Source organism: Lactuca saligna, chromosome 3 (genome assembly GCF_052625555.1).
Source record: "Lactuca saligna cultivar CGN05327 chromosome 3, ASM5262555v1, whole genome shotgun sequence".
Classification (NCBI taxonomy): domain Eukaryota; kingdom Viridiplantae; phylum Streptophyta; class Magnoliopsida; order Asterales; family Asteraceae; genus Lactuca; species Lactuca saligna.
In genome coordinates this window covers 53,578,047-53,592,619 of record NC_136419.1, presented here as the reverse complement: position 1 = coordinate 53,592,619, position 14,573 = coordinate 53,578,047, and the positions used below count along the sequence as shown (strand labels likewise).

At 31.3% G+C, this 14,573-nt stretch overlaps 1 protein-coding gene and 2 non-coding genes across 4 annotated transcripts; 1 reads left to right on the top strand and 2 right to left on the bottom strand.

Annotated features, from left to right (window-relative positions):
- Positions 1-4,676: 4,676 nt before the first annotated feature.
- On the bottom strand, positions 4,677-4,758 carry TRNAS-UGA (transfer RNA serine (anticodon UGA)). The gene has a single exon. It is a non-coding gene; the product is annotated as a tRNA-Ser (tRNA).
- A 1,586-nt stretch (positions 4,759-6,344) lies between these two features.
- TRNAS-UGA (transfer RNA serine (anticodon UGA)) lies at positions 6,345-6,426 on the bottom strand. The gene has a single exon. It is a non-coding gene; the product is annotated as a tRNA-Ser (tRNA).
- A 4,640-nt stretch (positions 6,427-11,066) lies between these two features.
- Positions 11,067-14,572, top strand: LOC145036586 (Metallo-hydrolase/oxidoreductase superfamily protein). Of its 2 annotated transcripts, XM_078985048.1 has the most exons (13): positions 11,067-11,468; positions 11,951-12,092; positions 12,166-12,320; positions 12,396-12,578; positions 12,670-12,745; positions 12,856-12,933; positions 13,018-13,103; positions 13,194-13,267; positions 13,341-13,386; positions 13,465-13,574; positions 13,659-13,833; positions 13,937-14,045; positions 14,197-14,425. In XM_078985048.1, exons 1-12 carry the CDS (start codon positions 11,202-11,204, stop codon positions 14,000-14,002), a joined length of 1,458 nt encoding a protein of 485 aa, XP_078841174.1. In that variant the 5' UTR covers positions 11,067-11,201; the 3' UTR covers positions 14,003-14,045; positions 14,197-14,425. The 2 variants fall into 2 exon arrangements, with proteins under 2 accessions (XP_078841174.1, XP_078841173.1); XM_078985047.1 differs by lacking the exon at positions 13,937-14,045 and having other exon boundaries at positions 14,197-14,572.
- The last annotated feature ends 1 nt before the right edge of the window (position 14,573 follows it).

Sequence of the window (14,573 nt, the reverse complement as noted above, 5' to 3'; positions counted from 1 at the left end):
AATCCGAGCATTACATTTAGTGTGTGTATATATGTGTGTGTGTAATTACAATGCGTATCTATGTGTGAAATTGTTTAGGTTTTCTTGAGGAAGAAGATGATTAGGAGAGAGAGAGAGAGAGAGAGAGAAGCCCTTCTTTATTTGTTTTTATTTTTAAAAATTTAAGTAATAGGCAAAGATATTTAAGAAAATAGAAAAAAACAAATTAAAATGGCAGATTAGCTTTTTCAAGTTTAGCAGGGACCATTTCCACATATAAATCAGGCCAAAATGAACATGAACCTTAAAAAGTGTAACGCCCATAAATCCAGACTAGTCAATTTAGAGACAATAAGCATCAAAAATGATTTTTTTATGGAAGATTATTTAGAAGGAGTAATCTTAACTAAGTTGTAGTATATGTTACAAGGATTTCGTACATATAAAGAACGCCGAAATCCGAGTTATAACAAAGAAGTTATGGTTGTCAAAGTTTCGCGACAAATCTAACTTAGCAATCTAAACAAAAGTCGTAGAATACATTAAATTGAGAGCGTGCATGAAAAGAACCCCCAAATCTAACTTCGTATGAGGAAGTTATGATATTTCGAAGTTTCGGCTTAGCAGTGTACAACCCGAAGTTCGAATATGAGATCGAGCGATATTTAGCCGAAACAATCTAAACGATAATTGAAGATCTTGTCGATTGTAGTCCAACAGTGAAAAGACAGACAAAAACGAACGACAGATGAAGAAGTTACGAGTTTATAACGGAGTTTTTCCTATCCCGGCCTACTAAAAAATAATATGTAAATAATATAATAAAAATAAATTCAAAATTAGCTGACAAAATCTAAATGAAAATTGTAGATCTTGTTTTTACCTACGCGTCGATATAAAGAACGTCGAAAATGGAGTTCGTATGCGAAAGTTATGAATTTTTTAAGTTCGAGGCGCGATACCCCAAAACTGTTAGAGTTCACGACGTGAACTCAATATTTATAACTTCTAGAGCCTGACAGACGCAACTTGCGATGACGCATCCAGTGACGACTGAACTCACGACGTGAATATTTGAGATTCACGACGTGAATCCATAAAATCAGCCATATAAATAGAAATCAAAGGGCAGCCGATTTAGGTTGCTAGTTTATCACTCTCTCACTCCCGATACTCTCTCTAATCCCTATTTTAACCCCTCGAAGCCCTAGTATCATCCCGAGACATGAAGCAAGTCTCGAAGTTCCAAAGATCCCAAGAAGAAAAGAGTTTCCGAGCCGAAGCTTTGCCCGCGAGAGGCCCGGTGTGTAAAGAGATCACAGTTTCACCGAAGAATACTACTTCTACAAGCCGTAGTGCTGCTCGATCATCTTTTGATCAAGTGAGTGTATAGTCCCTTTCATAACACGATTTTAATACAAGTATTGTTTGAATGTGTTAAGTATATGTTTTGTGTGAGTGTGTAGTCACTTTCTTCTAACACATAAATATGAAGTATTTGTTATGAAATACGTGCTATGTGTTTATATATTGTTGTTTATTTGAGATGAGTGTGGAATGGATGTTTTATATAGTTCTTAAATGAGTTAAACTGCATATGTATTTTATATCTACAAATATGTTAGGTAGAACATGAGTAGATGAGATAGTTAGTGTGTAATAAAAGGATGACTTGGATAATGAGATAAGAGGTGATATAGATCATGATATGAGGGTGACAAGTCGAAAATGAGTGAAACCTTTACCCAAACGATGGCCCCCATAATTCAGCAGAGTAGGGATGACAACCACATACTATTCTAGAAAATCCATTGACATGTATTGCGAGAGGGATCTTGAGAATGATACTGTCAATAAATAAGATAAACTTGTTATTAGATCTGGGAGTATGGATCGGATCATGATTTGGGTATAGTAAATTGCCCCTAGTCTGGGAGTATAGATTGGGCACAATTTTAGATCCAGGAGTATGGATCAGACCAAGAGGTTAGTTTTAGATCCGGAAATATGGATCAGGTAAAGAGATTAGTTTTAGATCCATGAGTAGGGATCAGGTAAAGAGGAAAATTTTAGATACGAGAGTTAGATTGTGTCGTTGTGGGGATCGATGGGGTAAGATAAGAGTTGTTTTTATATGGTGAAATTTAATAAGTTTGTGAGTTCTATATGTATATGTATATATAGGTTCAGGTTCATTTGAGACCATTCTAATTTTGTGAGACCGTGAGACCAAATCTAAAAATAATTTTAAAATGCAAAATAAATGGAAAAATCCAAAAATTCTTTTTTTAAATATTATTTTTGGAACTTGAATTAACTAAAAAAAATAAAAAAAAAACATAAAAAAAATCCCGTTTTTTTTTTTGAAAAATACGTGAAATATTCTAAATAGAATATTACTCTGACATATTTTAAAAAAACAATTTTAAAATGCAAAATAAATGGAAAAATCTAAAAATTCTTTTTTTAAATATTATTTTCGGAACTTGAATTAACTAAAAAAAAAAAAAAAAAAAAAAATCATATTTTTTTTTTAAAATACGTGAAATATTCTAAATAGAATATTACACTGTACATATTTTAAAAATAATTTTAAAATGCAAAATAAATGGAAAAATCAAAAAATTCTTTTTTTAAATATTATTTCCGGAACTTGAATTAACTAAAAAAAATAAAAAATAATAAAAAAAATAAAAAAATGCATCTCACGGTCTCACAAAATTAGGCCGTCTCACATGAACCTAACTCTGTATATATATATATATATATATATATATATATATATATATATATATATATATATATATATATATATATATAACATTGTGGGTTGAAAACCCTATATGCTCACCAGGCTCCCAAGCCTGACCCACTCAGTTTTCTTTTTATCACATGTATTAATACGAAGATATATTTCACTGAGAGATTTAAAGGAGATGTAATAAATGTATGTTCTGTTTATGCTTATGTGTCTGTATCGGAACATGACATCCCGAGATTTTGTTATATATTGAAAATACATTTCTTTAAGAAATGCTTTGATAAATTATTATCATATTTTGTTTTAGGAATAAATTCCGCAACTGTTTTCTTTGAAAGATTACTCTGATTTTTAAAAACAAAGCATAAACAAATCGGTCTTTTCTGGCCGTGAAATTGAGGATGTCACAAAAAGTCAAGGTTTGGACTAAAACCCCTAAAAATACATACCATAGGGATCATTTTTGCAATCATGTCTATTATATATAAGAATTTATCAGTTATACTAAGATATTGTATCAAATAAATACATTTTATTAGCACAAAACATAGCATAATGTTAAAAGTCTGAATTTCAACAATCAACACAGTCCTTCAGATGCATAATCAAACAACATAATTTCAGTTAAAGACATATATAATCAAAGCTTCAGACCTAATTAGGTCATGACCAAGTCAGATCTAACTTAATCAGCAACTATCAAACAACCTATTAGTAATTAAATCATAATAAATCCTTAGTCAATTCTCTTCCATAGGATCAAGATTAGTTCAAAAAAGGAAGACCAAGTTACAGAATGAAGACCAATCTAGTGATGACAATTAACGACACGAAACGACAAATTCTTTTACGTACATTTAGCAAAAGATTTGTAATGGATTAGAGACTGAATTACTGACAAATCAATGACCTATTAGTGATAGTTTTCTTTTATTAATTTTGTAACATTTATCATTATAGTATTAATGATTTTTTTATATAAAAAATTTATATTTAGAGGTTCATTTTTAATTTTCATATAGGTCATTCAAAATCAGCGGAGCAAAACTACTCCATATGATATGATATAATCGTCATCATTCTATTTATGAATTTTTAACATTTGAAAATCATATTTTGTAGACAAATAATAAATGAGTTCTTCGTCGCAACGTGCATAATGACTTTGGGTGTGTTTGGCAAAAGTAGCTGTTAGCTGGAAGCGGGTAGCGGTTAGCTGATAGCAGGTAGCTGGTAGCTGGTAGCGAGAAGCTGTAACTTTTATTTGTTACATGAATGTTTGGCAAAAGTAGCTGGAAGCTTTGGAAATATATAAAATTATATAAAAGGACAATTGATTAAAAATAAAAAATATATAAATATATTTTTAAGGACAATTATGGAAATTGATTTCAAAAACTCCGGAGCGTTTTGTTAAAAGCTACATGAAGTAGCTTTTAGAATCGGAACGTTTTGTTAAAACTAAAAGCTAAACGCTCGTACTGTCAAACGAAGCTTTTTGTGTAAACTAGAGCGTTTTGTTAAAAACTAAAAGCTAGAAGCTCTCAAACGTTTGTAAAAGCTCCGTACCAAACACACCCTTTTACTTGTCTTAATAAAAAGACTAGCATGTTCCTAAAAAATTTAATCTTCTCCCGTAAACCAAATTCAATATCTTTTCCAAAAATAGTTGAATCAAATGATGACACATGTTTGCGATTGACTCACTCAAGGCTACCTTTTTCCATTATAAAGCGAATAATGGCAACCACTATATGGAAGAATATTATAATAAGCCAACAATTAAGTACCTTCACCATATGAAGACACCTCTCTCTATTTTGTAGCCTGGTACTGAAACTGTGCAGCATGATATTTATCGTCCTTCCTGCATAAAAGATTTTATATAGGAAAAAAAGATAAGTCTAATCAAGAAATAAAAAATTAAAATTGAATTCGTCGACAGCAGGGTTCGAACCTGCGCGGGCGAAGCCCAATAGATTTCAAGTCTATCTCCTTAACCACTCGGACATATCGACTATTATGTTATTTGGAAGTTTTTAAATTTTAAAACCTATAAATATCTATAAGACATTCATGTCTCGTATTATTCTGTATAATATCTGAACTACATTAGTTACCAAATAAATCGTGTGTTACTATCCCTGAAGATAATCTGTAACTTCAAAAATATATAAAGGAAATTTGTAATACTCAAATAATGGGTAAAGTCCTCTAAAAAAGAGGGGGGGGGGGGGGGGGGGGGGGGGGGGGGGAAGAAAAATTACTTGTAGATTGTAGAAAAGATGGATACCATGAAATCATAAAATATAATTATAATAAATAATATTTCTATTAATTTTTTTTTAAATAAAAATGATTTGATTGAAATTAAAAAAAAAAACATTTATTAAAGATTAAATGCACAGAAGTAATTTATATCATATTATTTTCTTAAGCAGCTAAACAGAAAACACTTGTATTAATGGAATGAAAATCACAACCACAGAAGAAAAAATAGCATTTTTGTGAGTAATGTTTCATTCAATTACCTTGTAACAATCATTTTTTTTTTTAAATAATTACGCCCGTTACGTTTCATTCCATTACAGAAGTATGTTTCATTCCGTTAGCGTATTCGAAACTAAACACCAAACACTACCCTAATGACATTTGAATCTATAAAAAGTTAAAAACTAAATAAAAGAGATTTGATACAAAAGAAAAAAACAATGAACTGAAAATAAATGAAAATAACATGGCAACCATATGGCAGCGAAGTCAATCAGGAAAAGTCACTTCAACAACTTTTATGATCAACAAAAAGTTAAAATAAATAACCATGTTTTTTGTTAATGGTTTCTAACTTTTTATTGTATGAATAAAAAGTTAAAATATATTCTTATTTAATAGATAAAAAAAACTGAGTATGAACTGATCGATTAATAACAAACTATCCAAAATATAATACTTTTTAGACGAAAAGATGACACATGTTCTCAAATTTATTAATTTATATATATCCAAGAGAAATTAACAGCTTTGCTAATTTGCTATAAGAATAATTATAACCCGAAAAATTCGTTCCGTCTTTTCGTATTGAGAATTTGATCACAAATTCTTTACTAAGAGGGTGTTTGGATAGGGAAAAAAATGACAGCTTATTGCTTATTGCTTATTTTCACCACAATAAGCTAATTTAAGTGTTTGGATAGGATGCTTAAAAAATTAGCTTATTGCGGTGGGAATAAGCTAAATAAGCTGATTTTAATAAGCAAGGGGGGTAATGCTTATTGCTTATTGCTTATTAGTCATTTTACTCATATAAGCTGTTTTGTTTGCCAAACACTTCAAATGCTTATTGCTTATTGTTTATTCCCACCGCAATAAAATAATCCAAACACATTTTAAAAAAATGCTTATTCCCACCACAATAAGCAATAAGCTAATTAAGCTAAAAATGCATTTATCCAAACACCCTCTAACTAAATAAAATCAAGCTTAAAAAGTTTTCTTTTTAGTGGAGGAAAATTAAACATTAAATATTTCTCTTTTATTGGTTGCAACTTTTAATTAGACGTGATAGAAAATCAAATTCAGGACGGAAAAATACAAAAAACGAAATCGTCGACAGCAGGGTTCGAACCTGCGCGGGCGAAGCCCAATAGATTTCAAGTCTATCTCCTTAACCACTCGGACATATCGACATTTGTATTTAACAATCGGATTAATTTAATAATTTAAGCTAATAACATTGGTAAAGTTTTGGAGGAGAAATATAAGACTCCTGAATTGGAAATATTCCTACAAAATTGTTTTTACTTTTTAAATGTGATGTTATACGAAACTTATCAGGTATCACTAGTCACTAGTTTCTTATGAAATTAACCGAATGCCATTTATGGTAAACAACACGTGATGTTCATTTGTTTTTTTCTTTATTTTTGATAAATAATGTTTTAAATATCGAAAAATTAGTCAAATAATTTTTCCTTATGCTATGTTTTATCTCAATAAGAGGAAAGCTAGAAGAATCGAATTTACTCACCTATTTTATTAAAAATAGTTATGTAAATTGCAAAGTTTATAGAGTCACCTATTAATTATTATATAAAAAGTAGTTATATATAAATTTTTTGAAATTCTATATTTTAGCTGCACAACAAAACTGTCTCCACTTGCTTCTCATTTGAGCAACTTGAAGAAACTTGCTCACAAAAAGTTAAGTTAGAGAGACGTCTTCTTAATGAAAAAACAAGATTTTCTATCTACTTTTTAATCATTTTTCATTAAAATTTTGTTTCAGCTGTTATTGATAAAAATATATTTTTTAGGTAAAGAACTTTAGGTTTTATTCACATTTAAATCAGGGGCGGACGTAAGATTTCAGAGTAGGGGTTGCACGGAAAGATTAGGGTTGCACGATAGTAGAAAAAATAAATTTTTTAAAAAATTTCGAAAATTTTTCCACTGCAGCCGGAAAATTTAGAGGTTGCTGGTACCACCCCGGAACCCCTCTAAATCCGCCCCCGATTTAAATAACTCTGTTGTTTTCGTACACATTTGACCTGTTGATAATATGGTAAATATCACCAATAATTACAAGTAATAAGATGAAAGTCTATAATAAGAAAACATATGGTTCCATTAACATTTTCAAATGGTTCAACATGTATAAAAATTTGTTATGAGAGGATCAAGCCCATATCAATCATTACTTAAAAAAAAACTAAAATCATTAATTTATATTTGGAGCAAATGCATTTGAAGTAAGCTTTTATGAGCTTATGGTGTAGAAATATGAAAATAAAATATTTATTTATTATAAAAAACCCTTCATCATTTTCTTCTTGGAAGAGTTCTTCTTGGAAGAGGACACTTTATTATCTATAGTTTATATTTTTTTTTTCTCAAACACATTAAGTTATATCCTTTAAAATATTTATAATAGATCCTTATTTTTTTTTTCTTATATAATTCATTGTACATATTTAAAATTTAGGTGGACCATATAAACCCATCTTAGCTCCAAATAGACTCACAACTTTCAGTAATATTTCTCTTTTCAACAGACCAAACAAATTATAGTTAATTAAATATCGACAAAACCAAAGTTTGTTATATTTTTAGGTTATTAACTCGTATTTATCTACAATAATTTGTTAGCTATGGTAAGTCCAAATTCCACTTCGAAGTTCTAGCATCTAAACTTACTAAAAAATCAAATATCCTCCTTTGATAAATATCCTCTTGGGTTACAATATCATATATCTCAAACAAATTTAAGTGGTGATTGGTTTAGCTTTTCATAACACAAAAGTTTTTTTTGGAAAAAGTTACAAAAAATCAGGATTTCCTGACTTTTCCATAATGTTCCTTTTCTTTGTATAAAGGGCATGTTTGGCAAAAGTAGATGTTAGCGGGAAGCGGGTAGCTGTTAGCTGTTAGCGGGTAGCTGGTAGCGTGTAGCTGGTGGCTGGTAGCGGGAAGCTGTAGCTTTTATTTGTTATATGAATGTTTGAGAGAAATAGCTAAAAGCTTTTGAAATATATAAAATTACATAAAAAGATAATTGATTAAAAATAAATAAATATATAAATATATTTTTAAGGGTAATTATGAAAATTGATTTCAAAAGCTCATGAGCGTTTTGTTAAACGCTACATGAAGTAGCTTTTAGAATCGGAGCGTTTTGTTAAAACTAAAAGCTAAACACTCGTACTGCTAGACAAATTTTTTTATTTAAACTAGAGTGTTTTATCAAAAACTAAAAGCTAAAAGCTCCCAAACGCTTTCAAAAGCTCCGTGCCAAACACGCCCAAAAATTCCAAAAGTGGCTTTTAAAACTAGTTTTGCCAAACATCTTTTGTTTTTTTTTTCTTTTACAAAAATAACTTTTGAGTTGTGAAAAACTAAGCCAAACACTCCTTAATAGTTGTTAAAATGTAACTTATTACTTATATACCATAGTAATAAACTTTTGATATTAATATCGTAAAGTAGTTAAACTAGATTGTAAGATATTATATACCATATTAATAAACATTTGATATTAATAACGTAAAGTAGTTAAACTAGATTGTAAGATATTATTAGTGATCGATTTAATAATTTTAATTCTAAAAAGGGAAGTGATTCGTACACAACAATTTTTTACCATACACAACAATTTATGTATTATAGAGTTGTACAGTACAACATTTTAAAGCATCAATTGTTGTGTATGGAAAAAATTTGTTGTGTACAAATCATCTCCCTTCTAAAAATGCTCAGATTCTACAAGTAAAGTTATTAAATATTAAAGGCTATACAAATGAAATATCCACAAAGCATCCACAAAGTTCTTTGAATTTAGTTATGGAAGAGGTGAGTAGTTGGAATCTATGAGGTAATCGTTGGACTTTTATGTTTTAACCTTTTACTTTTTAGATAAATTTATAGTCAATATTATTAATCATCATTTTAATAAAAAAAATTAATTTATAATCTTTAACACGGCTTCTTGAAAGAAAATATGAAAATTGTTTAAAATTATTCTTTGATTTTTTTTTGGAGGATTAAGACATGTGGGAGCGGGCAACGTGACTTCCGGTTTATACGAGATCACACTCAAAAGAAATGCTGGTATAACGCTGGCTACACCGCTCTCGGCAGGTGTTATCCGGCGTTGTGTTACGAGGCGCTAGTGTGGTAAAAATGACTTGATTTGGATTGAGATTCTCAAACGGTAATAAATTGGGCCGTTTAAAAACAGTCAAAAATGTGAAAAAAAAAATATATTTTTTCAACTTTGATTTTAACTTTTACACCTATATAGACACATCTAACTTTATTTTTTTACCTACAATCCAAATTATCTCTCTCATCATATTTTAAATCATCAAACAATTACTCATTCTGTCACCATCGATCAAAACCCCAACACTCATCTCCTAAACACAAATACATCTCCGCCTCTTGGTTTTGCACAATATGAGTTGTACGCGAACATCCTTAGTACTCAAGGAAACTTTTTCAATCCCGCCTCACCCCACCACAATTCCCTACAATCCTTCCACAAAACCTTTTAAACACATTCGCTACAATGCAACAAAATACCACACAACCACCACCCACGTAAGAAATGGCACCCGAGATGCAAGCGGGGGTGTGGAGCTTAATAAAACGGCCAATAAAGGGAGAGCAAGAAGGAAAGGGAAAGCGGTTGCGGTGGAGCAATCGGAAGATGAACCTCCAACATGGTGGACTGCGGAGGAAGAATATGCGTTGACGGTGTCATGGTGCGAGACATCATAAAATCCTACTCAAAGAAACAATATGAGAAAAATTGCTTTTTGTGAAGCTGTGATCGGGAAATTTCAGACCATTTTGAAGAATGATGAAAATCATGGCAATCACGAAATGTAGAGTAGCAAGTGGACTCAAATAAGCAAGAAGTGCACCAAGTTCAATTTCATCTACAACAAACTTTCCTCGCATAAGCAAAGTGGTGCGATCGATTTTTGATGTTTATAGAGCAGCAAAGGACCAATATTATGTTGAGACGGGTCATATTTTCGAGCATGAAAAGATTTGAGAGATTGTTAAGGAAGACCCAAAATGGAATAAAACAGACACATTTTCGGAACAATAATCCAAGAGCACTCGCGTCTCGGGTTCGATCAACATTTCAGACGGATTCACTAACATTAACCTTAATGCGGACACTGATGATATACCGGATGACTTCAACGACATCAAAGAGATCTCCCCCGCCTCGACGACCGATAGGTAGCGAAAAGCGTGGTGAGCTCAACGACATGCGGAGGAAAACAAAAGTATACTTCGAGAGCAAGCGGAAATGAAATAGAAATTTGACGCTCACAACGAAATTGCACTCAACGTGAGCATTTGGAGTTCCTTTGCCGTGAAGCCGAAGAATTATATTGTGAAAGATTTGGCAATTCTTCAAACTAGCGAGTAGAATTTGCCACTGAGACCAGCGAAAGTGTTCCGAAAAATGAAGGCGAAGATCGAGCGGAAATATTTAGGCGATCAATAGTGTGTCCGTTTTATACTTTTAAAATTATTAGGATTATCGTATGTTTTCGGTCAATGTTTTTTTCTTTTGTAATATTGTTTTATTTTTAAAATGATATGTTTAATTAAATATTTAATTTAATTATGTTTTATTAATTTAAATGTTTTTTTTTTAAATAATATGATATAAATTAAAAAAATAAAACGAATTAGAAAAATAAACATTAAAAAACCATCAGAAAAAAATAAAAATTAAATAAAAAATAATAAGTGGTATCACATATTATATTTGATGTTGGACCACAAAAAATATGACTATCGACGTAAGACATTTTTGTTGTGATCATAGTTGTGATAATGAAGGTCGTAAGGTGGCACCAAAACCGGTGCACCTAACTTTATCTTGGTGCAAAAATCCCCCAAAAGCTCCACCCTCGTTTTATTCCAATTTCTCAATCCATCAATGGCGACATACAAGCTCGCAGCGATCATCAGGAACCCTAACAACAACGACGAGTTCCTTCTTGTTAAGCAAACTCCGCCTCCCAAATACGATGATCAAGAATACGACTCGTATGCTGACTCCGACCTCTGGGACTTGCCGTCAGTGAAGTTGACCTCACTATCACCGGAAGTAGATTCCTCGCCTCAGTTTGTACTGCAAGGCGAAGAAGCGTGTTCGCATAAGCTCAATTTGAGGAAATTTGATCTTCCTTCAGCTCTTGCCGAGGTATTAGTGAGTTTATCTTATACCAACGAATTGGTTGTAATCCGTACAGTAAACTTATTATAGAATCGAATTGCTCAGATGCACTCCTTCGATTTCTATAAAACACCAGGTCTTAAACTAGGTGATTGTTATCTGAATAAACTCGTTTTGGAATTGTATAGTCCTTCTGTTTCAATAAGTAGCACAACTAAACAGGAGTAATCTGTGTATTCAAAAAGCACTACGATTCAATCCAGTAAACATGCATCAGTTATTCGAACAGAGATAGTTTTAGTAATGGTTTCCCTCAATGGTAAATGCAACTCCCCCTTTATGCACTTTGATCTACCACCTGAAAATCAAACTGTATCTTCTTTGGACCAAAAGCCACATCTCTGATTTTGTAAGGGAGAAAGTAGGGCTTCTGAAATTATCATGATATGAACTTCTAATCGATGTTATTGCATATCAATGTAATATCCAAGTTGCTTTCCTGATCTTAGGTTTTGGGACAAGTAGGTTCTGAATCAGTTCATGGAGTAGAATGGAAGTTTTTGAAGTTTGTGGAAGAACCTAATTTTGGACCAGGATTCCCAATTGAGACTGTGTATGTTACTGGAGACCTTATTCTTGAGCCTTTAAAAGGTTAGCAACATGCTAATTTCAATTACAATGTTTCATATTGTAAACAATGAATGTTATGGGTTGACTTTTACAGACCATTGTCAATGGAGTTCCAATGAAATTTGCTCCAATTTGCTTCTTCAAGTAAAGCCAGGTGGCAATCGAATTGGGCCATTAGCAGTCAACACTCTACTTACAGAGTCAACACAATCTCATTCCTTAAAATTGCCTCCAACATTGTCATGTCAGGTTTGTAGGCTTCAATTAAATGTTCTATAAATCAAGCAAAGTCTCCACTTTTAATGCTATTGCATAAAATTACAGGAATACCCTCCTGGAGTAAACATTATACCTATGAGAAGCAAAACAGCACAACCTTTTCATACAACAAATTTGATTGTATTTACAAATGGGAATAATCAAGTTAAACATGAAAGTAGTCCCTTTATTGCTCATGGAGAGGCAATGATTATAGATCCTGGATGTCGATCAGAGTTCAATAAAGAGGTAAATGTATATATTGATTAGATACCATTTTTAAATTATCTTTTTAGTTTCTTAAATATGAAGTAATTTTAATAGTGAAAGTGAAAACCAGCTTGCAGAAATTGTTACTGCTTTACCACGAAAGTTAATTGTATTTGTCACTCATCATCATCGTGATCATGTTGATGGTAAGCAACAAGTAAAAAAAAAAAATTTAATTACATTTCCCATGTTTTATAATTTAAAAAATCATATTTCTTTTGATGAATAATGATCAAAATTTGATGTTTCCTTTCAGGGCTTTCCACTGTTCAAAAAACCAATCCTGATGCTCATCTTTTGGCTCATGAAAACACCATAAGCCGCATTAGAAAAGGTCACAACTTTTTACATTTACATATTACCGAAAATACCCTTGAGCTTGAGTACTTGACTTTATTTTCTGCTTTATGGCATACAGACGATTGGACTCTTGGTTGTACAACAGTTTCTGGAACAGAAGAGATCTGCATTGGTGGAGAGAGATTCAAAATCATATTTTCTCCAGTAATCACGACTTAATAATCTAATTAACTTAAATTCTCACTTATTTAAGAACTAAAAAGTTAAAAATTAAAACATGTGATAAATATATAGGGGCATACAGATGGACATCTAGCATTGTTGCATGTTAGCACTAATTCATTGATTGCTGGTGATCATTGTGTGGGGTAAGATCCAATTAAAATTAATTATTATTTGCATTCCAATATATTTTTTTATAAAAATTGTTATTATTTTCAGACAAGGAAGTGCTTTCTTGGATATAAATTCTGGTGGTAATATGAATGTAAGAGAGTGCGCTTCAGTTTATGCAATTTTTTTTTTCATGTGAATTTTATATTAAAATTAAATTATTCTTTTTCAGGATTACTTCCAAACAACTTACAAATTTATGGACCTCTCACCAAATGCTTTGATCTCAATGCATGGAAGGGTTAATTTATGGCCAAAACACATGCTTTGTGGTTATCTTAAGTATGGAAAAAACATATTAATTATCAAAAAAGTTTACATTGGTGTTTTGTTTGGATGGGTATTATAGTAAAATGTTTATTTCAGGAATCGTAGAAGTAGAGAATCTACAATATTGAAAGCTATAGAATCAGGGTCAAAAACTTTGTTTGATATAGTTGCATATACATATGCTGACGTGGACAGAAATCTTTGGGTGATTGCTGCATCTAATGTGAGGCTTCATGTTGAGCATCTTGCTCATCAAAACAAATTGCCTAAGGTAAAAAAAAAAAAAAAAAAAAAAAACGTTCACACTAAACCTATAAAATAATAGTTAAATTGATAAAAATGAATTTTACATAAATTGATTTGAGATTATGCAGGAATTCTCTTTAGAAAATTACAGGCGCAGTTGTTCTCAATTTACTATCCACGTGGGTAAATTATAAACCAAGGCCACGTCATCTGCTGACTCCCCTTCTTTTACCTTAGGTTAAACTTTTTGCATTTTAACCCGAAGACTTTGCAAAATATTTAAACTTGAAAATTTGTTACACCACCTTATATATGATAAAAAGAAAATTTAAAGTTTGTTGATCTTAAATAAACATATAAAAAATGATTACAATTTTTATTTTTGTAGGAGTTTTGTGTAAAGAAGTTTGAGTCAACATGTAGAGTTCATTTCTTGTTACGGTGGGTGTGGACATATGTACAAAACCGCATTATTAATTATCCAACTTTGATGCTGCTTGGTGGTCTAACAGCTTCTGGTGTTGCTTTCTTGTATTGTGTACGCAATAATCTCAATTCTAGATGAAGGTTCTAGAATTTAGAAATGATATGATGTATTAAATTTAAACTTATTTAAATACATGTTGAGAATGGTTTGGAAAAATTATATTTTAGATCACAATGCTTGGGATGTGCACATTTGATCCGATAATGTACATACGTCACCCCCAACCCAAATGTATTAAAAAAATTCGTTTGGTGGCATATATGAGAATATTCAAGCAT